The sequence below is a fragment of the Rhamphochromis longiceps genome, linkage group LG19 (assembly GCF_057381845.1).
Source record: "Rhamphochromis longiceps isolate RC_006_pf linkage group LG19, R_longiceps_female_GT1.1, whole genome shotgun sequence".
NCBI classification, from domain to species: domain Eukaryota; kingdom Metazoa; phylum Chordata; class Actinopteri; order Cichliformes; family Cichlidae; genus Rhamphochromis; species Rhamphochromis longiceps.
The window spans coordinates 18,308,792-18,333,264 of record NC_140575.1 but is presented as its reverse complement, the minus strand read 5'-3'; the positions used below and the strand labels follow the sequence as shown (position 1 = coordinate 18,333,264).

Below are 24,473 nucleotides of genomic sequence, written 5' to 3'. Positions count from 1 at the left end.
CCTGTCCTGGCTTTTCTAAGCTGGCTCACATCAGATGGGCCCCAAGCTGCATAATGAAAATCCTGGATACGCCCCTGTTGAGGAAATAAACATAGGAGAACGTACGGCTTTAACTCTTAGCCCGCCTCCTCCTAGAGAGAGTAACACGACGTCACCGGGCCCGGCAGCCAATCCGAGAGCGATACGCTCTAGCTAGAGGAGATCTCCTATGTATTGGTGAAGCTGGTGTGCATTCGGCTGTGTGTATGTGTGTGAGTGTGCGTGTGTGAATGCGAACAAGTTGATATTCATTTAAATTTTTATTACCCCCTCCTCCCTCATCATAAACATATTTGAGTTAAACTCCGGGAGAGATAAAAGTAGTTAAACATACAGCAAAGGCAGAGTGACTCCGATGAACTCGAAAATAAGTTTGCTGCGCACTGCCTTTGAAAAGAAGCCGCATCTACGCAGTTTGAGGAATCTCGGTGTGTCGGTGTTTTTATCGACACCGGAGAGAGTCAGTGCAGCTGCTTTGTTGTGTGCCTTCTTTCAAAGTCGCTGGTGAAGTTGTTGTAACCGTCACGCTATAGGAGGCAGTAAAGCGGGGATAAGCCATTCACGAGAAAATAAGACAAAATGCTGAAGACGCTGACGAAGAAGCTGAGAAGACATTCACTCAATGAGATCCATCCTTTCCAAGTGAAGGTAAGTTCATTACACACCGTGAAATGGTTGTCATGAAACTCGCAGCACAAACAGCTGAGAAAGAAAGTGACTCGTGTCTGTGTGTATGCGTGTGTGAGCGCAGCGTGGCTTTACTTTTGTCTCGTGACTCGCTTATGAACCTTTATTAACACTATTTCTCTTTCACACGCACAGAGCAGCAGTTATTCCCAGCCTTATACACCCCGAGTGGCCACAAGCCCTATCAGATGGACTCCTCCATCTGCACCACCTCTGGTGGTCAAACGAGTTCATTTGGACTTATTTAAACGGAATCTGGACCACTTTCAGCTTACTGTTTACTCTTAGTGATTACATTCTGCTGACCATTTATCAGTTTTGGTTAGTAAATTGTCTCAGCTGTTTACCCATGACTCTTGGACGCTATTTTAACCATTAGTCCATTACTTTTAGTTACAAATTGAATTATAAGTTATTTATTACATCAAGCTACCTGTTTGAACAATGTATCCTTTATCTTAACGAATAGTTGTTATCTACTATTCATAATTTTGAGGTAAAGTCCTTCTAGGAGCTACTTTGACTTCTTGTTTATTACTGTTTGACCAATTCCTAAATAGCGTTTTCTTTCTGTGGGACAGGCTAGAGCTTCATCACTGCTGTGCGTGTTTTTGGAGGTACTCTCAGCCTCATTCATTATCAAGCAATTTACTCTTCATGGATACTACAGGACTTTCTCTGGTGTTTACAAGTTAAAGTCTTAAAAATCCCTCTTGAGCTAAACATGTTTGCCTCGCTGTCATATAAGAAAGGAGAAACACTGAGAAACATTGGCCTTCTGTGTGTAAGAGAAAGGCTGGTGGAAGTAGTTCAGAGTGTGCATATGTGTGTTTGGGGTGAGTGTGGGGGTACAAATTGAAGCTCATTTAGGATGTACACAAACAAACATTTCAGTAAAAACCTTATTACTGCAAGCTGCCCCCACATCTACATCTTTACCCTCCAATTATCCACCACAGAATCCATGTAAGTGCTCCTCAGTTGTTGCTGGCTGTTCAGCTTGCATAATGCCTCTTTTTGGGGAGTTGAACGGTGAATTGTATCTTGCACGGGTCACTGACTTGCTCCATCTACAACACTATTGTGCGTCAACCAACTGCATAGTCGCATGGCAGCCATTTTGTGCCAAAGTGCGCCCATTCAAAGGCCTGGAGGTGGATATGGGGGAAAGTGTGCCATCCCTATTGTCTGCTATTGTTTGTGTTTGTTGATCTGCTCACTGGTGGAAACGTTCTGCCTGTCGTAGTGATGGGAAAAGTGAGTTGTGACAAGGCTGGTTGCCTTCATGCTGGACTGACACAGGATGGCCTGTGAAAGCCGCTACACAGCACTCTTAAACCAGTACAATGGTGATTTATAAGGAATTTCTGCTGGTATGACCCCTGCTCCAGGACCTGCACTAATGCAGTGTAATGATTCAAGAAGAGGCAGCCAATGGAGCACCTTTCACTGAAGGAATTTTAAATGATAATCAAGGTTTAGTACGATCTTAGAATCTTAGTTAGTGATAGAAAGTGTACTCATGTCGATTATTGCGACACAAAGCCACAAACAGGAAAAAAAATTGTTTTTTGATTGTTTTTTTTTTTTTCCATCATGGCTGATTTTTTTATTTTATTTTATTTATTTATTTATTTTTCTTCTGGTCCTGCTTTTTGTTGTCACTAAGATAGTATTTAGTATTTTATCACTCAGTTGGAGGGATGAAGCTCGCTGAGGCCTAGAGACTGGTTGGCAACCATCTGGCAACCTTGAGTCATGAGGGAAAAATGTTTATTCTTTGATCTTATTGTGAGCGGTTGCTGGCAGTTGCTGTGGAAAACAATTATTAATGTCCTACTGATGCAGCCCTAGAGACCAGACATTGAGCTTCTGTAATCACTAGCTTCTTGGGAATACTCCCACCACTTTGAAAGTGGTTGGTGGAGGTTGCAAAGAAGTATGCAGTGGCAATACTTCCTTGCAATTGTTTTGGTCGCTTGCATGTTGTCGCTGTCACTAATAGTGTGCATGGAAGACATTAACTGTCTGCACAAATTTGCAAACTAATTGCCAAGTGGCCATTAAATTGAAAAGTACAACGCAAACTGAAAATGAAGAACTCCCACCTTCAGAGTAAAAGTGCCTTTTACAGCTTTTACTTTGAAGTAAAAGTTCAAAGCGACAAAGGGGGTCATCTGATTTTTGGCGTTTTCTGTTTTCTTTGTATTATTGTTGCATGTTTTCAATATAAAGCGCCTCGAGGCAACAGTTGTTAATGTGCTGGTTGGAGTGTTAAAGCCCCACATTTTTTCTATAGATGAATGTTTCTAGTTCGTGTCACATTTTTTCAAGTAGCACTGCAGCTCGAAGGGTAAACGGTGAGTGTCCACATCCAAGTCAGTGTCTTCCATGTAAGTTTCTATCTGAAATCTGCTAGCGACTGAAATAATCACAAGGATGATTTTGGTGCAGCATCATCTTTGCGCTGATTTCATTTGTTGAAGTACCGTCTGGCAACCACCTCCTAACCATCTGGGGAAAACACGTTTCCCTAGTGACCGGTGATTCCCGGGTTTTGTGACAAGTCCTTAGCCCTGTGTAATTGAGACCTAACCAAGCTAGCTACCATTAGCTCATAACTTTGCTATCTAGCCTCTTGTCTAAATAGAGCTTAACAATAACTGCCCACTTTTTAAGGGCCCCAGTTCCGGAATTGAAATTCCTATTCATTCTGTCCATTGACGTTCCAGAAAATCCTTGTACAAAGAGTTTTAATCCTCAAACCAAGCCAACCAGCTTTGAAATTAATCATGACCATAAAAAGATTTAATTTGAATGTATAAGGGGTCAGTAGGCTCTAATTATATGTTTTAGCAGATTTTTATGTCAGATGCCCTTCCTGATACACCCTTAGTAGGATTTGTGCCTTTTCCCGAGCTCTAAAGGGAATATTTTATTTGTTAAGGGAGTGTGTAAACCACTACACTGTGGAGCCACAGGAACTACTTATCACACAGTGCATGCACAGCATATGCAAAATCCACAGCAACCTTCAAACCTTTTGAGTTTAATCCATGTAATGTTTTATAGTAGTATTTGTGAATATTAAACATTCATATTTCCATGGTAACAATGACCACCAGCAATCACAGACATCAATTGCGGATTGTGGATAGAGTAGATCTTTTCCACAACATTGGAAACAACACAGTTTTTGTTAAAGTTGATATCTTAAAGATTTCTAGTTTCTACAAGAGCATGCACCATTGTTTCACAGTGTTGTAGCTCATCTACTTTAGATGTCAGTAACATCACTATGACGCATAATCCATAAACCCATACGAAGGACATGAACCTCACTATTGAACTCTGTGTGACGCTGCTGATATTTTATACCTAGTAAAATTTTGGAAATTATGGTCCAGATTTAAATTTTTGCAGCAGATTTTTCTTGTACACTTTGACTCCTCCCCTTGCTGTGTTGGCCCTTTACAGACTCAAAGAAGCCGATGTATTGGCTTCGGGATAGTTTAAAAGAGACTAAACGGTCTCTCAAGGTCCTGGAGCTTCGACAGATTAAAACCACTTAGAGCTACACTACTGTGAGGAAGATCCACCAGCTGAGTGTGAGCTGAAGACAGGCAAGCATGTCTGTCCCTATGCTGTGTGTCTTTATGAGAGGGGGAATGGAGTGTGACAGTGTCCATGACAGTGTGGAAGGGCAGAGCAAAGCTGATATGTGTGTGAACTGGGTGGTGTGTATTTGTGTGCGCGCACGCTGTGACATTGCCATTGATCCAGCTTAGCAAGCTGCTCAGTGATGCAAGGCACTGACAAGGATTTCATTCAACTGTTCTTGACACACAAACACACAAGTCTTTGTATGTGTTTGCATGCGTACACAATAGCAGTTTCTATGCTTTATTCCTGCAGGCTCATTTTCATTTTTGCTTATTTGTCCAAATGAACTTCAAGCACTCTCTTCTTTCTTTCTTTTTTTCTTGTCTTCTGTCTTTTTATTCAGGACTAATGTAAAACTGTACTGTGAATAAAACAAAAGTATGACTCAAACTTTTCTCAAAATATCAGCAAATTACCAGGTGAGGAAATGTATGGGTCAACCAAATCTGAACACAATTCTTACCTGACCGCTTCAGAATCAGCTGATTTGTTTGGTTTAATAAGTATACCACATTTAATGAAGCCCTGCAAAATTTTACCTTCAAAATATGAGAATTTTTCCAAGTTACAGGCCCTCGAAGTACATCAGATTGGGCTGAAATTTGGTAGATTTTAATTCATGTGAGATTTTTTTTTTTCTCCGCAGCATGTTTCAGGAACATCAGTATGGTGAAATGTGTATCATATTTAAATAGCAACACAGTAGCAGTTTATTGTCTGTGATACAGAGTAGCAGAAGCAGGCATTGGTACCCCAAATGTTTAATTTCCTTTTCCACAATTCACTGAAAGGAAAAAGTGAAAAGTGCAATTTGGGTAAACTTCCAAAGGCCTTAATACTATGTGGGATAAGTGGCTAGTCAAAGCAGCATGTGCCTACATTGATTCCAGGCTCATCCTGTAGCTGTGATTTATTGTGTGTCATAATAACTTTGTATAATGTAACTTGTAGTCACTTCCAACAGTTAAATGAGTTAAATGAAATCATGTTGATTTTGTGGGTAGTTATTCCTATGTTGATTCCAGGGAAATGGATAACTTTTAGCTCTCCATTGTAGGCTTTCTAAACTCAAACAACATATTGGCCACTGACATCTGTAAATGCTATCTTATTTGCTGATATATTGGTTCATAAAGGTCACCTTTTCTATTTTAAAGTTCTTCTGTCATACTTCAACTCTCTAAATGTTTTTTAAGTACTATATAACTTTACTCTTACTGAGCTTTGTAGTTAGTTTGGTGGAGTTATTCTCAGGTGTAGTGCAGACCCACAGCTCACAGCAGTCCAAGCCCTCACCTCAAACTTAATTTGAATATTTGTCATGCAAAGTAGCAGCACAGACCTGGGTAGTAGTTGGACCGGAAGATGAAAATCACCACCAGTGATTAACATCAAAATGATATTTGAATGCTGTCACTGCAGAGCTACCTCCTAACAATGTGAGAATGAGTGTGGAGGGTCATTAAGCTTTTCAAATATTTTTTTCACACCTGTTTTCAGATTCAACGCGATTGGGACCTTAAATATTAGTGCAATGCTAATGTGGAAGGTTGTGCCGACTGAACTCCTGATTAGGTTGTGTTTGTGTTTTTTTTTTTTCTTTGCATATAGTTCTCTATATCAGTTAAAGAACAAATATAGTTCTTGGCCAGCTTTTCTTGGTGGACTGAAGGCTGGGTGAGAGGTTAAACTTGCCAAGCAGATGTTTCTCGCACAGCTTTCACCTACTTCCAAAGTGAATGGAGGAGATCATAAACTCATCATAAGACATATGATAACATTTATTAAGAGGCCCAAGAATAAGTTGCCTTATTTTCTAAATATTGACATATCCAAACATAACCTTCATTGGATTAGGTTCTTGTCTTTTTTTGTCTAATTGTGTTTCATTCTTGGCTCTCAATGTGTACTTCAGTCACAACATAATATATAATCTTTAGATATAGAGTAGCTAGGTAAGCTTCTGCTCACTTCTAATTTCGATGAACCTTGTAAATCCTTTTTATTGCAATGTTAAACCTAATCTTAAAACATTAATTTATGAGAGCTGAAAGAATTTTTGAAGAATGTGCTTACAGGTGGGGCACTACTGCTTTATATGCTATTTTTAGCAAATGTATTAAGATAAACAAAGTCTGTAAATAGTTGGGATTGTCTTGAAACTGATTGTTTGAAACTGGATAAAAACTGGCAGCCTGAAAGAACTAGAAAGTGTCTAAGTTTGCAATATTTAAATGGACAAAAATGTAGCGATATTGTATTGTGTATATATTATTGCTAGTGCACATGCAAATACTTTTGCAGAAATACTGTTTGCAAGGCACCACCCACTTTTCTGTAATTCATACCTACTCTGGTGTGATGCTGTGACAAGTCAAACGTGGTTATTACATATTCTCTAAAGAGTTGCAATTCCTCTAATAGCCACTTGAGGCTGGATAAAAAATGAGGCAGTTCCCATAGACTACCATGTTAAAATGCCCAACTTTACAGCAGAAATGAACATGTTTACTGCCTGCTACGGAAAAACTGCTTTAGTCTATATTTCTCATTTCCATATTTATATTAACTGTATATAGTTTCATTTTTTAAGTAAAGCAAACTTTTGTATTTTAATCATGTTATTAGAACCTGTTTGAGTCACAGGTCAGACTTGGGCAACTGTAGCTGCTACCTGTCTGCTAGGCTTGCTGTCAGCTGATTGGATTTACTGAACCAGAGCTCTGGACTGAGAGCATTTTAATGCAGTTATCTCTATCATTGTTTGTTTGTTTTTTGTTTTTGTTTTTGTTTTCGTAGCATCCAAGAGAGTCTGGGCTTCATTTTTTAGTGAGTGATATTGTAGTATGCTCAAAAGTTTAAATTGGAAGTCCATACCAGATACTTTGTTAGGCACATTTTGCTAATACTGGGTTGGATATAAGGTAAACCATAAGCTCTACGCTTTTTCTTATCAGACGGATAAAAATGCTAAGAAAATACATACATTTCTGTCAAGTTAACCAACTCAGAATCTTTAAATTAATTACATGCTTCCAATCGCTCATTTTTATCCAGGAAAAAAAATCGTAATATGATGCAGCCTTTTTAAGTTGGAGTTATGCAGTCCAGGCTTGACTAGAGCATTATGCATGAACTGAACTCATTATCTTATGCAGACTACTAAGTGAAATACTGCTCACTTTACAGTAGCAAGGGAGCAACTATTAGCACCATATCCTGGAGCTGAACAGCTGGTGCTACAGCACAGTGTGATGGTGAATGTCAGTTAAGCAATAGCTAGAGTTTGTTGTAGCTAGCTGTGCCAAAGGAGTACCCGTATCAGATGTGGTTCACTGAGAACACATGCAAAGTTTTTCTCTCTTTCATAGTAATACCTGATATCAGATAACTGTCACACGCCAAGTTTTTGCTGTCTAGAAAAACAAAGTGAAACTTATTCAAATACTCATACATGCACCACGGCTTTGCTTCACACTCCCAGAGGAGATTTTGCATAGCTTATTTTTTATCATCTGTTGACATGTACTTGTTTTGCATTAAGAGAAATTCATCAGATGCTGTAGTAGCTTTTGAGTTCATGGGAAGGGGTCTCGTTCTGTTCATGCTTGAGCTGTTGTTGGTCTTTTAACCCCTTCTGGTGAGAAACTAGAAGCAAAGAACTTCTAAAGTCTCATAGCTTAGATAGTCTAGCCCTAAAGAGCCATATCCTCTCCCTCAAAAAACTTTCATGTGGTAAAAGTTATTCTTCTGTCAATTTTTATCACATTTTTAACTGAAGAGGTCTCCAGTTAAAGTCATTTTTGCTTAGGAAGATTTCCAAGTGAATGAACGATACCACTATATCAGTGCTCAATGCTACATTTATTGCATCCTTTAGCAAAGGGTACTTTGGAGCATCCTTTATGAAAGGAAAGTCCCACAATTCATTATTTGTGAAAACAAATAAACATAAATAACAAGTAATAGAAATCATGTAAATATTAACAGTGCATTTTCCATTTTGTGACCCAACCTGCTAATATGTATGATTCTTTAACACAGTGTTGTTAAACCCAAAAATGAACTCTGAGAATAGATTTTCTATGATTAAACAATTAAGATTATGAGCTTTATCAAAGTGATCAAAGTCATTTTAAGGTTCACTATAATTTAGTTTGCATTAGTTATGTCCATTATTGTATTGCAGTCTTTAGGACTGTCTTGACTTCAGTCCCAGAAAGTCAGAATAAGATCGTCTCTCCAGTAGGACGAGAAAATATGAGTGGACTTGATAAGCAACTAATCACAATCACTGTGACCTCCATGAGATGAAGTATTTAAGATGTGGATGTCATTGTCATCTCCGGCTAGTTCCATGTCAACAACATTCACATTGTTAAGTAGTCTTATGTAAGTATAGTTGAATTCCCTGAGCACCGTGGTTCACTTTTCCTAAGTCCTTAGAAATTCTCCTTTACAAATTTCCCTGACATGTTTTCCATTGAGATCAAGGGTAAAGTGATTAGGAAAAGGAAGTCATTTTTTTGGTCTGTTTGACCGCAGCCGGGGTCAAGAGAATAGCTGTTGCTCTACTTTCAGATTTTGATTGCATTAAAGTATCTTTCTGTCACAGTCAAAGTACCATGAGCCACTCCACCATCTGCCATTTTGATTTGTCTTTTTCCAGACACGAGTCACCTTCAGCCACCACAACCACATGCTTCTCACACACATGGGGTTTCTGTTGTGGTTCAACCACTTTACTAATGTTTGTTATCATTTGGAAACGGTTGTCATCGAGGGAGGACTTCCTACCATATATCCTTAGCCAACCAATTAGCATGCATTAGCAGACTTCTTTTTTGTACACACTTACAAAATTGTAAGTGTTGGATTTTTTTTTTTTAAGCTGACATTTTTTGGAGGGGACGTGGGGGGTCAAGATGCAGTCAGAGCATGTTCATGGACATTGGCATGAAAATGTCAAATGTAAACATGCCAGAATTTATCAGAATCATTCATTTTTCCGACTGACAGAGATTTGTCTGTGAAGAAGCTTTCAGAATTCCAAAGAAGCAGAGAAGCAAAAGCTGCTAACTTGATCTCAGTGGTGATCTCACTGCGAGTGAAAACAGATTTAAGCGACTCAGACTAAATTCCTGTCTCTTCTGAGTACAATTAAAATGTTTATAACCCGCAACTAGTACCAGTTCGCTCTTGGTATCCTACAACAGTAATGTTAACAGGATTTCGACTGCTTTATGGATGCTGCCCAACAATAACTCTCTGTAGTATACAGTGGAGTTGAAGCCCAAGCCAACCACTTGCCAAAACACATTTCCTCCTCACAGTTATTCCTCAACGTCTTTTTCATATGGAGTTCATGAAGTGAAGCTGTTTAACTCGAGACTCCCTCAGCCAAGGGGTTTTGTCTTGTGAACTGGCTCTGGGTCTGTTCATTGAGTATCCTTCCCACAGCTCATGCACCAGTGAAAAGCATGAAGGCTACACTCTTTTATTGCATGGAATATACCCTTTGTTACACTTTTAGGTGACTTCTAGATGTCTTCATTAAGATAGGATAGCATCCTCTGTATATGTTTTAGAAAATGGTTGGTGATAACTTTTTAAAAATCTTTAGTGGTAACATTGTTAGAACATCTTGCCTTGAGATTCCTGAAGGTGGCATGTTTTTTAAAATGAATAAATTACTTTGAGCAAGTGGAGCTTCTGATTTAGCATTTTCAGCTGTAGCTCGTTTTCAGTTCGTTTCAGTATTTGTAGGATATTTATTGCTTCAGTTAATGTTCCTGTAGGGTTAAAAAGTTCTGTTAATTGTTGCCTTTCATTTTTAAGCATCGCCATGTTGTTCCCTAAACTCCTTAAACTCTTGTTGTTAGATTGTCAATAAATGTAGTAATTGCATTCATAGGAAATGGACTGTTTTGTACACTTTTCCATGCTTTTTCCTACATGAGTGCTTGGTGTCTAACATTCATACTACAATGGATGCATCAGAGAAAAACTTGGGGAAACATTAGCTGGGCTTCTCTACTGACTTAGCCTCTGGGTGCAAATTTTAAATGCACTACTCATGTAGTCAGCTGATATCTGGGACCAACCTTGGGGTTTGGTATCTTGCTCAAGGATAGATTGGCATCCAGACTGGAGTAGCAAGGGATTAAACAATCAACTTCCTGATTAACAGAAGACCTGTAGCTCCTGAGCTATAGCGACCCCGAATGGCCTTTAGTTGATGAGCCATGTCATTGCTGGTAGTATGCTATATACTCGGGGAATAAGTCATATTAATTTAGCACATAGCACTTGGTCAAATTGGACACTTTGGCATGTAGTGCTTACTACCTACTGCTAGCACTGTCACCTCGCACCAAGAAGGTTCCTGCTTCAAATCTACTTTGCCTTTCTGTGTGGAGTTGTGCATATTCTGTTAAAACCTGCTTGCATTCCCTCTAGATACTCCGGATACACACATGTTTATTTAACCGGTGATTCTAAATTGGCAAATGACATGTATGATTATCTGTTTCTCTGTGTTAGACCATATAGAATCTGGAATAGATTAGGGACTTGTCTGTGGAGCACCTCAGCTCTTGGTGGAAGTAAACTGGGACAGGTTACGTTCATTTCACAAACCTACCACCAGAAACGTTATCTGGGCTTCTCTGCTGACTTAGCCTCCGGGTGCAAATTTTGAATGCACTACTGATGTAGTCAGCTGTCTTCTGGGACCAAAATTTCTCTTTTGTTCTGCAAATCTTTGTTTAAGGATTCAAATTGATTAAAAAAATAATAGAAAGCTAAGCCTTTGATAATAGGCATTTGGGAAAAAAATGTCCATCTTTTGCACCCAGCTTGGATTGTTTACCTGCTAAAACCTGCTCAGATGTGACTTTTTGATGTTATCAGACTTGCTCTTGGAGAGTATAAGCAACTGAAGTTTTTAAAGGAAGCATTAAATGAAGGGGGAACTCCAGTTAAACATTTGTAAATGGCCAATCACAAGGAGGTAAAAAACCTGTTATTAGATGGTCATAAAGTTTTTTGGTCTAGTCTAAAATATCATCTATAAATTAACATTGTTTTCAAGGGTCATTTAGACACTGTCCTACTTTGTGAAAGACAAAAATCATTGAGCTAGCAACATAAAGTGTGGAAAGAGTGTTTGCAGTGTTACATCATCAGACTTGGTTTGGCCTATTCTTTGGTCTGCACTGATATGACACATTGGACTGTAAGTATGACATGTTTTCAGTCAGTTTAGCCTGTAGCAATTTAAGGAAACTACATTTATGATTAATAGGAGTTTTGGCTGACAGAAAGTCGGCCAAAACTCCTGTTATTCATTACTGCTGATATAAGATGTGAATAATGTGATTTCAACGGCCTTGATGTTGTTGCATAACAGCATACTCTGGAACTTCCACTTAATATGAATTGAATACTGTCCTCCCTGTATTTGTCTTTGAAACCCTGGCTCATTTCCCCCTTTTTCACTGTATTTTTTTGAAGGCCTTCAGAAAGAGGAGGAGGAGGAGGAGGTGGTGTGTGTTACACACTAGAAGGGAGGACACTGTATGTTTGTGTGGATGTATGTGTGTCATCGTACACACAAGCTCAAGCACAGATGGCAGCTGCTCAGCGAAGCCTCGGAGTGGTAATTACTGAGTGTGAGGCGCATTACTTAACTGTTAGCTTTGCAGTCTGCAGGGTATCTGTATTGTTGTTGCTGCTGTAGAGGAGGAAACGATTTTTAAAGAGACAGTCTGGTTTAGGTTGAATGTTTTTCTGTACAGCAACTTGTGTATGTTTACTGAAGCCAGGCAAAAATTTACTCTCAAGGTATGAATATTTTCTAACGTAAAGGCTCTGGAATTATATAAAAGTGAGTTAAAGTTTTGTGATTTTTAGTTTGCATTATTGCTGTCAAAGCCTGTGACCTAAAAGAGATATACACATGAAATATTCAGGGCTAAAAAAAACACTTTTAAGCCCTGTTAAAACGGCAAACAAATCAGTTTTACACCCACGCCAAGTGTCACGATCTAAGACCAAAATCTTCCTTTTCTTTGGCTTGAAAGAGAAGGACCCTTATATATCCTTGTATGATAAACTTTGTTTTTTTTGTGTATGTGTGTGTAATATTAAGATTCATATCAGCAGGGGATATGAGGGGTTAATTTAGCATTGCATGTTTGACCTACAGTACAAGCTGATGCTTTTTCCAGATTTCCTACCATGGCAGCGGAGAGGGAGGGGAGAGCGATGACTCAGAAGGGGAGAACCAGGAGCTTGCACAGATTGACAGAGGTATGTTCCCACTGCCAGGCAAATCACCTTTAATTGAAAATAGACGATGATTTTCTGTTTTGGGTCAAAAATAAAGATTAGAGGGGAACACTGATTACTGGAGGATAATTTTGACTCTGGAAATGTCCTTCAAATTATTACAGTGTTTTCTGGGAAACGAAAAAAGTTTTAATCACCTAAGAAATGCAGTAAAGGTGAAAAGAGGATGCTGAAAGAGCCATTGATACTTATACTTGTTGTTGGCCGTAACAGATTGCTTACAGGAAACTTGAAAAGCGTTTCACTTCAATCAACTTCAGCTACTTCAGAAAGCTGCTGGCAGAAGTTTCATTAGAAAAAGGAAATACGGCCAAATACACTCAACAAAAATGTAAACGCAACACCTTTGTTTTTGCTCCCATTCCCCATGGGATGGACGTAGAGACCTAAAATTCATTCCAGATACACAATATAACCATCCCTCCCAAACAGTGGTCACAAATCAGTCCAAATGTGTGGTAGTGGGCACATCTGCTATATTGAGATAATCCATCCCACCTCACAGGTGTGCCACATCAGGATGCTGATCTGACATCATGAGTAGTGCACAGGTGTACCTCAGACTGCCCACAACAAAAGGCCACCCTGGAATGTGCAGTTTTGTCTCACAGCAAAATGCCACAGATGCCACAAGCAATGAGGGAGCGTGCAATTGGCATGCTGACAGCAGGAATGTCAACCAGATCTGTCGCCCGTGCATTGAATGTTCATTTCTCAACCATAAGCCGTCTCCACAGGCGTTTCAGAGAATATGGCAGCACATCCAACCGGCCTCACAACCGCAGACCTCGTGTAACCACACCAGCCCAGGACCTCCACATCCAGCAGGTTCACCTCCAAGATCGTCTGAGACCAGCCACCCAGACAGCTGCTGGAACAATTGGTTTGCACAACCAAACAATTTCTGCACAAACTGTCAGAAACCGTCTCAGGGACGCTCAACTGCATGCCCGTCGTCCTCATCGGGGTCTTGACCTGACTCCAGCTCGTCGCCGTAACAGACTTGTGTGGGCAAATGCTCACATTCGATGGCGTCTGGCACGTTGGAGAGGTGTGCGCTTCACGGATGAATCATGGTTCACATTGTTCAGGGCAGATGGCAGCTGAGAATGTCCCAGTTCTTGCATGGCCAGCATACTCACCGGACATGTCACCCATTGAGCATGTTCGGGATGTGCTTGACCGGCGTATACGACAGCGTGTACCAGTTCCCACGAATATCCAACAACCTCGCACAGCCATTGAAGTGGAGTGGACCAACATTCCACAGGCCACAATTGACAATCTGATAGACTCCATGCGACGATGTGTTGCACTGCATGAGGCAAATGGTGGTCACACCAGATACTGACCGGTTCTGGGTCCCCAGACCCCCAATAGCGCAAAAAACTGCACATTCCAGGGTGGCCTTTTGTTGTGGGCAGTCTGAGGTACACCTGTGCACTACTCATGATGTCAGATCAGCATCCTGATGTGGCACACCTGTGAGGTGGGATGGATTATCTCAATATAGCAGATGTGCCCACTACCACACATTTGGACTGATTTGTGACCACTGTTTGGGAGGGATGGTTATATTGTGTATCTGGAATGAATTTTAGGTCTCTACGTCCATTCCATGGGGAATGGGAGCAGTAACAAAGGTGTTGCGTTTATATTTTTGTTGAGTGTAGCAGCTGCACTGAGGTCATTTATAAAGCTTCTAGTTTTTAAAGTAGCTACGTCGTCTGGGATCTCATTATCTCTCAGACACCTTAAAAAGTAGATGTATTCATTGCACTTTTCTTGACTGATTCAGATTTTGTCTTTCTTTTAAATTCTAAATGTGACCTGCCGATACCGAATTATAACTGACAGAGCGTACAAACAATTTAAACTTTTCCTCAATGTAAAATTAGATTTTCATAGTAAAATAAATTGGTAAACTTCACAATTTTGACTTTATAGTTTGCACAAAGCTACAGGATCTTCTCTCACTTAAACAAGATGAAAATAAAGTGCTCTGCTACTGGAAGGAGGTGCAAATGATTAAAAAAAAATAAGTTGCCGAATGCCCACTTTTACCGGACATGTTTTACCTTACAAAAAAAAAGCAAATGCAACAGATTTATATAACAAATCCAAGTAGTTTTTGATGCGTGTCAGCTACAGTGATTGTCTTTGTCCCCTGATTTCCAAGAACTGGGAGAACAATAGAAAATAAATATATATTTTGATAGCGTAGAGTTGGGGTAATCTGGAATGATTACTTAGCCTTTATTAGGATTCCTGGTGACTTTTGTTCCTAGTCCTTTAGAGGAGGGAGAGAGAGATAAATCTGACTAGTGGTTAGCTTAAAAGTAGGAAACAGATGAGAGCAGAGGGGTACCTTGTTTCAGTGTAACTGGTCTGTTCGGTATTAAATTATAATCTTCTACATTTTTTAAAATTTGACTTATGAGTTTTTAATTCTCCTAGAGAGGCGGAGAAATTGTGCCCTCACCCCTCTGGCCACCAGCCAGCAGCACAACCAGGGTCCCCTCTCTCCTGCACGGCTGCGACGCCTGCGCCTCCTTTTAGATGCCAATCTGGATCGCCACTCTTCAGAGGAAGAACTCGAGCGAATCAGCTGCGGCGATAACAGGAAGTGGGTATCTTCACTCTCCCAGCGCCATGGCGATCACCACAGCAGTGCCTCCAGTGATGAGGAGGTGCGGGACCTCTGTGGCTGCAGGTCGCCTGCCGCCTCCGCCAGGTCGCTGGGGGAGCCCGGTGCTTGCCTGGCTGCCTCCCCCAGCCCTGTACTTTTCAGCTCCAGCCCACCACGTAGCCTCAAGCCACCCCCCATGCGATTTCAGCTGCAGGTGGTTCCGCCGGTTGCACGACCCATCATCTTGACCCACTTTGACCAATCAGCACCTTACAGAAAGTATCGGCACAGCTACGGGGGGGAACCAGGGAGACCCAGTCTGGACTTGGAGAAAATGCAACAGGTCCGTGAGTTAAATACGAGGAGCATGTATATGTTAGCGCTAAATTATTAAAGCAGGGTTTTTCCTGCAGCTAGTATAATGCACCCTTTTTATTCTCCCCTGAAAGAAGGCAGTATGTAATTAGTTCATTTTGTTTGTCTGTCTGTTTCTTAGCAGTCTAAGATTTACAGTTTTCAAGATGTCATATTTTTTGTGATGGTAGATGCAAAAAAACAGCTCAAACAGATTAAATTTGGGTAAAATCTGGGTCAAGGTCACACTAAATGTAAAAAAAAAAACCCTTTTGTATTACCCACAATTTGTTTTTTTTTTATCGCCTTCAAACTTCTCAACAATATACTAGGCCTCAGGAGACACGAGTATCTAGGTTGGCCAAGCATTTGACTTTGACCTTCATTGAGCCCAAGGTCAATTTTGACCTTGGAAAAAATCGCAAGAAACCGTACTGAGTAATACATCCTCTGAAAGGTTGTGGAAAGAACTCTTCAACACACTTTTAATTTTTTCCATCTGATGTCCTACGACGTCTGTGGTACCAATAACACGTTGAAGTCATCATATTGTAATAAAAACAAAGTTTTACTGTAGTATAGCTCTTGCCTTCGGGAGGACTTGCGCCCTCTGAGCAATCTTGTTTGTTATGTTGCCTTAAATGACAAGAAAATGCCTACAATTTTGCAATTTAAGGTAAAACTTGTTGTTTTCATGTAGACTTATTATGTTATGTTCAGTCAGCCCCCAACAGCCAATTTTGAGTCCGTAAAAACCCTGTTAACGATCGTAGTATCAATGGGCCCTGAAGGAAATGGTTTTGTTGTCCATATTGGAGAAAATGGCATGCGTTTTTATACTTCCTTGACCATAACAGGGAACTCTCTTTTTGAGGCAACTTGTGAGGGCCCGGGGCACTTGCCTTTCACATATATCCTGCAGCACCGTGTACCACATTGGCTACACTTCAGTGGAGGCTCATTACGTTAAGTGTATCAAGTCGTCAGTGTATAAGGACATAAATCCAAGCAGTCTATGGAAACATTTAGTAAAAGTGCATCACAGAAAACTTAGAGTTCACATCTGACTAGCTCATAGTTTGGCTGTTGGCACTTACAGGTAAGTAATATGTGCTGGCGGCCTAGCACCCACACACAGAGTTGGCTACAAGGACAGGTAAAGACTTAAAAAATCAGTGACCAGATTCTGTTGTTAGGAGGTATTGTCCTTTAGCATGTAAAGGTCAAATGCAGTGTTTCAAACTCTCTTGCTAACTTATGACACAGATACTGCATCACATCAGGCCATGTTTTCTTCTGTGCAAAACTGAAACTCCAGCAATTACGGCAGTGTATGCAGCACTCACTTCCTCTTCATTTTTTGATGGTAGTTTCCATCATATTCACCAAAATTCTGCAAAGCTTGTGATTTCTATTTTTGATTTTTTTTTTTTTTTTTTTTTTGGGTGACTTGTAAATTTCCATAGGGAGTTTAGTATTAGATAGGCTAACATTTATAGCCTTCACTGCACATGCACACACTATAGAAAAAGGGTATGTCCTGCAGAGCCAGTTAATATTTGGGACAATATCTCAAGATGTTAGACAAGGGAACACGGGATAAAAAAATGCTTCACAATCCCACATAAAGAAGGATATCCGGTCACCTTGCTTAAAAGTAACACATACATGAAATTGCATAACAGCATGAATCCCTATTTTTACTTGTGGATTAACATGTAAGCAATATTTTGTTGTTGTAAATGGTTCGGGTGGAACTGATTAAATACTTTTGGTTAGTTTAAAGAATTACAGTGCATTATATATTTTATAACACTGAAATTTTCCTAAAATGTGAATGCACTTCTAGCTTTTAGCACAGTAAAAATACTAAGTACTTCCAAATTATGCTTCAGTACAGCACTCTAATCTACATTTACTTAATGGCTCTGCGGTTTAGTCCCCAGGGCACTGTATAACTGATTAATAATAATCAATTTTTAATTGCTATCAGTCGTTATTGCTGTAATTGAAACAGATCACTGACAGACCATTTCTCTCTCAGTAGGATGTTTAACTTGGAGCTTGGAATGCCATAATTTTGGATAATCAGTGAGTTTATGTGGGGATGTTGTATTAGGAGCCAGATTTTCTTCCCTCAAATATTTGGATGCATTCACAGAATGCAGTCTTTTCATGTCCAACAACCCGTTTCACTGTATGCTGAAATAGATTCTCTGTACCTATTTATGTAATATCATATTTAATTCTGACACTATAGCAGTATGTGTGCCAAATGGCAGATGAGCCTTAACCCCCCCGTCTCCACCCCCCTGAGCAAATCAAACAGCGATCTTGGGTCGCACATTTGGTCCAAAAATTCAATCGTGAATACTCTTCAAATACACATGCACACACGCAAACAAAGTCCTCCCTTTCCATAGCCGGACGCTCGCCTCCACGGTGGTCTGGCTGGAGAGGGATGAAGGAGAGGGAGCCACGGACGGCAGATGTCCGCCCTCGTTTTTCACAAAGGCTGGCGAGTGAGGGGAAACGATGGAGGGGTGGAGGCAGAAGGAGAGGATTAAATAAACAACAGAAAAACGACAGCCACTAATGAGTCACGGCGAAGCTGGTCGCTAATCATTAAAATCCAATAGACTTGTTGGCCCACACTGTGGATGGGGAAGGGTGTGTGTGTGTGTGTGTGTGTGTGTGTCTTTGCAAAGAGAGAAACTGCAGGTTTCTGGGGTCCATATGTCCGTGGGGTTTTTAGAGGGAACGAACAGATGATAAGAGACAGCGGGCAACTTCGAGAGGGGTGAAGTGTAAAAAGAGAAGTAGTGTGTCGATGTGTATATGTGTGTGCATCCATCATCCTGCCTGTCTGTCTGTGTCTGCATGTGTACATCCTCCTGTCTGTGTCACTGTGTGTGTGTGTGCACGCTCAGTGAAGTGGAATGGGAGGTGCTGCAGGGAATACAAAAGGGGGCCTACAGAGGTAGCCAGCAGACACATTAACCCTTTAGCTGGACATCTCCCAGTCATGAAATCAGCCTCGACTTCTACACCTCATCCAGGGTCTGATGTACAACAAATAGCACATGTTCACTGGTGTTTGTACAGGAAAAAGTTAGCTTATAACCCTTGAATTTCTTATTACCCCCAAAAGCGATCTTAAATGTGTGTTAGAAAGATATATATGGCAAAGCTTCACATTATGTTTGGTCTGAGTACACCATAAGAATGCCGCGGTCAGACATTTAGTGGAGGACCTCGCCCACGCATTTGTAGTACAACCACTTCTCTCTTTTTCTATGAACATAAAGTTGACAACCTTTTTTATCCTCTGGTTTTTATTCTGTTCGGAGTTCCAGAAGCAATTTGGTGCAAACAGTGTTTTATATGCAAATGACTAATTAAGGAGCACAAGCCAAGAAGACTGAGCTCTATAAAAGACGACCATGCCAATGCACGGCTTTATAAATCTAATGAAAAGGATGCATTTCTGCCTGTGCTCGTACACGCAGCTTCAGTCATGAGTTTTATGAATCTGGCCCCCAGGGGAGCAAGAAAGGGAAAGAGATGCGGTTCTTGTTAAAAATGTAATTTAAAGGTGTCAAATATGGGGATTCTGTGCCAAAGGTGCAGGGAACACCTGAAACATATTCTTAACTACATCCTGAAACCATATAAATGGACATGCAAGCAAAGGAAAAGCATTTTCAAGGCCAGAAACGAGAAGAGTAAGAAATAAGTATATTTGGCCCAAAATATAGCCTCCCAGGCTTATTTTCAGTTAGATTGACTCATAGTCTATTTTTTTTTCATTTCGAAGAGACAGCTATAAAAAAAACAAGAGCCATAACTCTGTACATGCAGAGTGGGTGGGCTTACACAGCTTCATCTTACAGGAAGATATTTGTACAGCAAATCTGAACACAATAAAAGAAGAAGAAGAACAACAAGACTGTTCCTTTAGTTCAAAATGAGGCTTGCAGATACTGCATAGAACTAAATCCCGGGTTATGTTCAGTAGCATACTCCAATATAAATTCAATTTAGTTAGTGTGGCAGATGCTGGTCATTTGAGCAAAACAAAAAACTGGATGACAATTTAAAGGAAACACCTGAACTGTACAGTGACTTGGTCAAAGTTGTTCCAAGTGATCGACTGTATCCTGATGTGAGTGAAAATAGCAAAAGATTGAATTAAATTCACTTCAAAGCACTTTATATCATAAGGTAAAAAGCCGAGAATAGTGAGAAAACCAACCAACAATTTAAAAAAACAAACAAAAAAATAAACCTGTTATGAGCAAGCACTTGGTGACAGCGGGAAGGAAGAACTCTCTTTTAACAGGGCAGAACCAGGCTTAGGGAGGGACAGCCTCCCTAATGATAATAATAATGATTAAATGCTGAGTGGTGTATAAACACATAGAGTGAAAAGACATGAGTGAAGATAACTGCACCCACAGCAGCCCAAGACTATTGCAGCATAGCTAAGGGAGCATTCTGAGTTACCTGTTCCAGCCCTACTTCCTTTAGGAGGAAGCTAATTTCGGTCACTTGCATCTACAATCTTATTGTTTTGAGTACTTCTCATAACTGGTGGGCGTAGGTGAGGAAGGAATGTAGATTGAGCAGTAAGTCATCTGGCTTGCTTTCACGCTCTATTCGGCACAACGGGCTGGTACCAAACTGATCTGTTGGTCTCTGTCTTCACTCAGCTCATGAACAAACCCCAAAATGTTTGAGCAACTCCCCAAACACTGAGTGGGCACTCCACTTTCTTCTAGGTGAAAACAATGGCCTCAGACTACCATAAGAGTGCATGGAAAAAAATATTAATTCTTCAGATTGAAATGGTCCTTAAATGCTGAAGGATATTGACAGTGCACTTAGTTTTGGCTCCGGTGCTCCCTCTCTAAGACCAGGGGCTAACGTGCAGGTCTATGATTCCCCAGTGTGACCGTAAATAATTAGAGTCATGCCTTTATTTATTTATGGGTTCGTTCATTTAGTCTCTGATAACTCCTTATGCTTGCTTGTCCGTGTCCATTCCCACAAACTGCACAGATGTTGTTCTAAGTGATCGACTATATGCCGATGTAAGTGAAAATGGTTTTGATTGCTACATATACTATAACATTCACACCCACCAGGTCTCAACCCAGCCAGTTATCTATGAGAGATTCTGGTCTGACCTGTTAGCTCTCTGCACTGTCATCCAAACACTAAGTGTTAAACTGAAATGAATAACACCACTGTGAAAGCTAAGTAGAACTAAAAAGCAAAGATTCAATTAAATTCACTTCAATTCAATATTATTTACATAGCACTAAATCACAACAATAGTTGCCTTAATGCACTTCTATTGTAAGGTAAAGAGCATAGAATAGAGAAAACCCCAACAATAAAGCAGCTCGGATTGAGCAAGCACTTGGTGACAGTGGGAAGGAATAACTTCTAACAGGACAGACCCAGGCTTAGGGAGGGGCAGCCTTCTGCTGGGACCAGTTGGGGGTGGTGGGAGGAAGACACACTGTGAAAGAGAGTGAGAGATTAAAAATAACTAATGATTAAATGCAGAGGGGTGTATAGGCATATATCATGAAAAGAGGTCAATGAAGATAACCCACTGCATCCTGGGAAGCCCCCAGTACCAAGCCAATTGCCGTTCAGAGGGAGCGCTCAGAGTTACCTGTTCCATCCGTAACTCCCCTTAGGAGGAAGCTAGTTTCAGCTGCTTCTGTCCACTTATTGTTTTCATCACTGCTCACAGCTGGTGGGTGTAGGTGAGGAAGGAATGTAGATTGAGCAGTAAATCAACAGGCTTGCTTTCTGGTCTGATATCTATTCAGCACAACAGGCTGGTACCAAATCCTTCGTGTCGACTTCACTCGTCCTCAGGTCATGAACAAGACCCCCAAATTTTTTAGCCCGGAGAGAGGTGCAAACGATGGCCTCACACTACCATCCATTATAAGAGTGCAGTGTTAAGGTAGTACTTATGCCCTGGATTCACTTTTCAGAACCTGGAGTCTACATCCATCTTAACTAGGCGGCCCATGGATGTAAACAGTGGTTATAGCTTTCACCAAGGATTAGCCTAGATAAGTCAAGGCTATTTTTGTAGCATGTTGCATAGAAGACAAGTTCTGTACCCACGTTTCTACAGCTCGTTGGCAAGCTGTGACCTGTTTAAGGTGAGGGTGGTGTGCAGGGGTGGATAAAATTATCACTTTGATTTTTCTCTAAGATGGGTTCTTTGAAAGTTTGCACGAGGCCAGCTCAAACATGTAGCATCTAAAATAAACATTGGATTTGGTTTGTTTTTAAATTCTTCTTCAAGCATTTTGCACTCAAATACTGTAGACTGTAGAGTCACCGATGGGAAGAGGGGAAAAAAAAGAAAGATGAGGGCTGGCAGGAGGTGAGCATGAGGGCAAGTGCACGTTGACTGTCTCCCACATCACAGCAGCAGGAGTCTTGTGGTGCTTCCATTCTCTCCTGCGCTCCCTTCCCCTTTGGAAGCTACCTCCGCGACTCCAGACAATTCGATGATTGTGTGGTCCCTCCACCCCCACTGTGTTTTCTTTCTTTTTTCTTTTTTTCTGAAAACAGTGGAGCTGCGTGGTCATGGAGGGGAGTGGGAGACAGGATATTGCATAAGCTTCATTGACCAACTGTTTATACTTGAGTGAGACAGCTGGATTTGCTGACTTCCTCGATCATCCCGAATTAAACATTAAGCCGGTGCCTACTTTGTTTTCATGTGTTGGTGTTTTGCTGTTTTTGATATGGCTGATTATAGAAAAATACTCACATGCACCGACACTAGCTTTAACCAGTCATTTTCTCTCATAAAAAGTTCAGTCTACAAGAAAAGGTGTGGAGCTTTTACTCTTCCTGTCACAGAGGAGCTGCTGCTGAAGTTTTAATATCGATAGAAAAGTCACTGTGCTTTCTTCTTGTCTTCACAGAAGATGCTGCTGAAAAAGAACTGCGGAGGGAAAACACGGACCATAAAGATTCGGGTGAGTTCACTTTCATTGCCACACGAATACCCTGCTGGCAGGAAACGCTCCCACAACATTGGCGAACATTGGAATAGTATTCCTGTAAGCTTCAAAGCTCAGCTAAGACATAACATTTTGACTGCAACACTCGAGATGTTTTGAGAATATTGTCACGGTGAAGGTTATGAAGTTTACTGCTATCAGCTGTACGCAACATTCCTACAGCTGATAGCAGTAAAAAAAAGAAATAAAACAAATTGTCAACACAACAGCTGGCGATGTTTTCAGGCTGTTATGAGCTCTGAAGGGACAAAGCGCTCATAATGTTCCTCTAATGGCATTTGTTAGCAAAGTTAGTAGTTTTGACTGCAACATATAGAGGTTTTTGGTATAACAGATGATAATATATTTTTTTAGCTTTCCCACATCAGTCAGTCCATCTGTAAACCCTTGAAGTGGACAGTATTGTGCAAAAGTCTTGAGCCAAGCCTCATTTCCATATATTTTGCTTCCAAGGAGCCAAGACACACAACCCAGTGAGTGTTGTGTCTACACAAAAGAGAAGAAAGCAAAAATCTGTCCCCCATGTTTTAATAGGATCTATGAAAAACTCCAAAGATAACACAATTTGATGGGCATATAAAAGTATTTTGACGCCAACAAGGTGATTCCCTAAGAACTAATAGCTGAAAACTTGGCAGGTTGTGCAGTTTGTCCTTAATAAATGTGAGGAAACTGGACAAGTGGAGGACACAGGAAGAAGTTGCGGGCTTAAATAAGTATTTGCAGAAGATGAAAAGTATTTGAAGGTAATGTCCGTCATCAGAAATGGTCTCAGAGGAAGGTGGCTGTCAAGAAGCTATTCTTTAGAAAGGGAACCAGGTTGAAAGGACTAAGGTACGCCAAATTACTCAAGAACTGGCCTGAAGATCAGTGACAACAAGTCTTATGGAGTAATGAATCCAAATTTTTTTTGGTTGGCGGTGTTGTTAATCTGTATGTAGAGCGGTCCAACAGTGAGTGCCTGTAGCCATGTTTAAAAACCATCCATGTAAGATAATAAACAGGATCCCATATTTAAATGAGGGCAAAATAAAAGCTTCGTTTTGAACTTTTATTGCTGGGTAAAAAAAAAAATTTTCTGCTCAGGCTGAAGCGTTCCATTTATGGGTTGTAATATCTTTAACAGGGGCATCATCATGATATACAGATGCTGCTAACTTGAAGATAAAAGTGATATAAAAAAACCCCAGTGCTATCAGTTAAAGCCACAGATTCACTTTGCAGTTTATCACAGCTCTCTCACTGCAGACAGCATCTACACACTTAATGCCTAATTAGAGCAATGTGACAACTGCTAACAGAGTTCACTTTCCTCTTGCACACCGAGAGACTCACTAGGCTGAGTTCACTCTTAGTTTAATTGCCTTTTTGTCTTCTCCTTTCTTCTCTCATTTGAGCTAACGCTAGCTACACACTGACTCAGAGGTGTCTGCTCAATTTGTTGCTGGCCTTGAGTCACTGCAGTGAGTTGCACTATTTTTACTTTACGAGACTTGAACAAACCGAGTTCCCCGTGTATCACTTTGAACCAGTGCTCATACTGGTTTAGCCTTATTGAGATAAGAGTGACTTAAGAGAGTCATGTTAACAAAATAAATACATCTAAGCATGATTTTCAATGATAATTTTCAATGGTTACATGACGTCATTTACAATAGTTATATATATTTAGCTTCTTTAGC

General features: G+C 40.5%; 1 protein-coding gene across 1 annotated transcript in view; it reads left to right on the top strand.

Annotated features, from left to right (window-relative positions):
• Positions 1-228: 228 nt before the first annotated feature.
• LOC146646517 (uncharacterized) overlaps positions 229-24,473 on the top strand; it is a 32,010-nt gene continuing 7,765 nt past the window's right edge. Inside the window, exons 1-4 of the mRNA XM_085391435.1 lie at positions 229-687; positions 12,621-12,702; positions 15,199-15,713; positions 22,693-22,746. Of these exons, the coding sequence (XP_085247561.1) occupies positions 619-687; positions 12,621-12,702; positions 15,199-15,713; positions 22,693-22,746 (720 nt within the window). The 5' untranslated portion in view covers positions 229-618. The remainder of the gene's footprint in view (positions 688-12,620; positions 12,703-15,198; positions 15,714-22,692; positions 22,747-24,473) is intronic.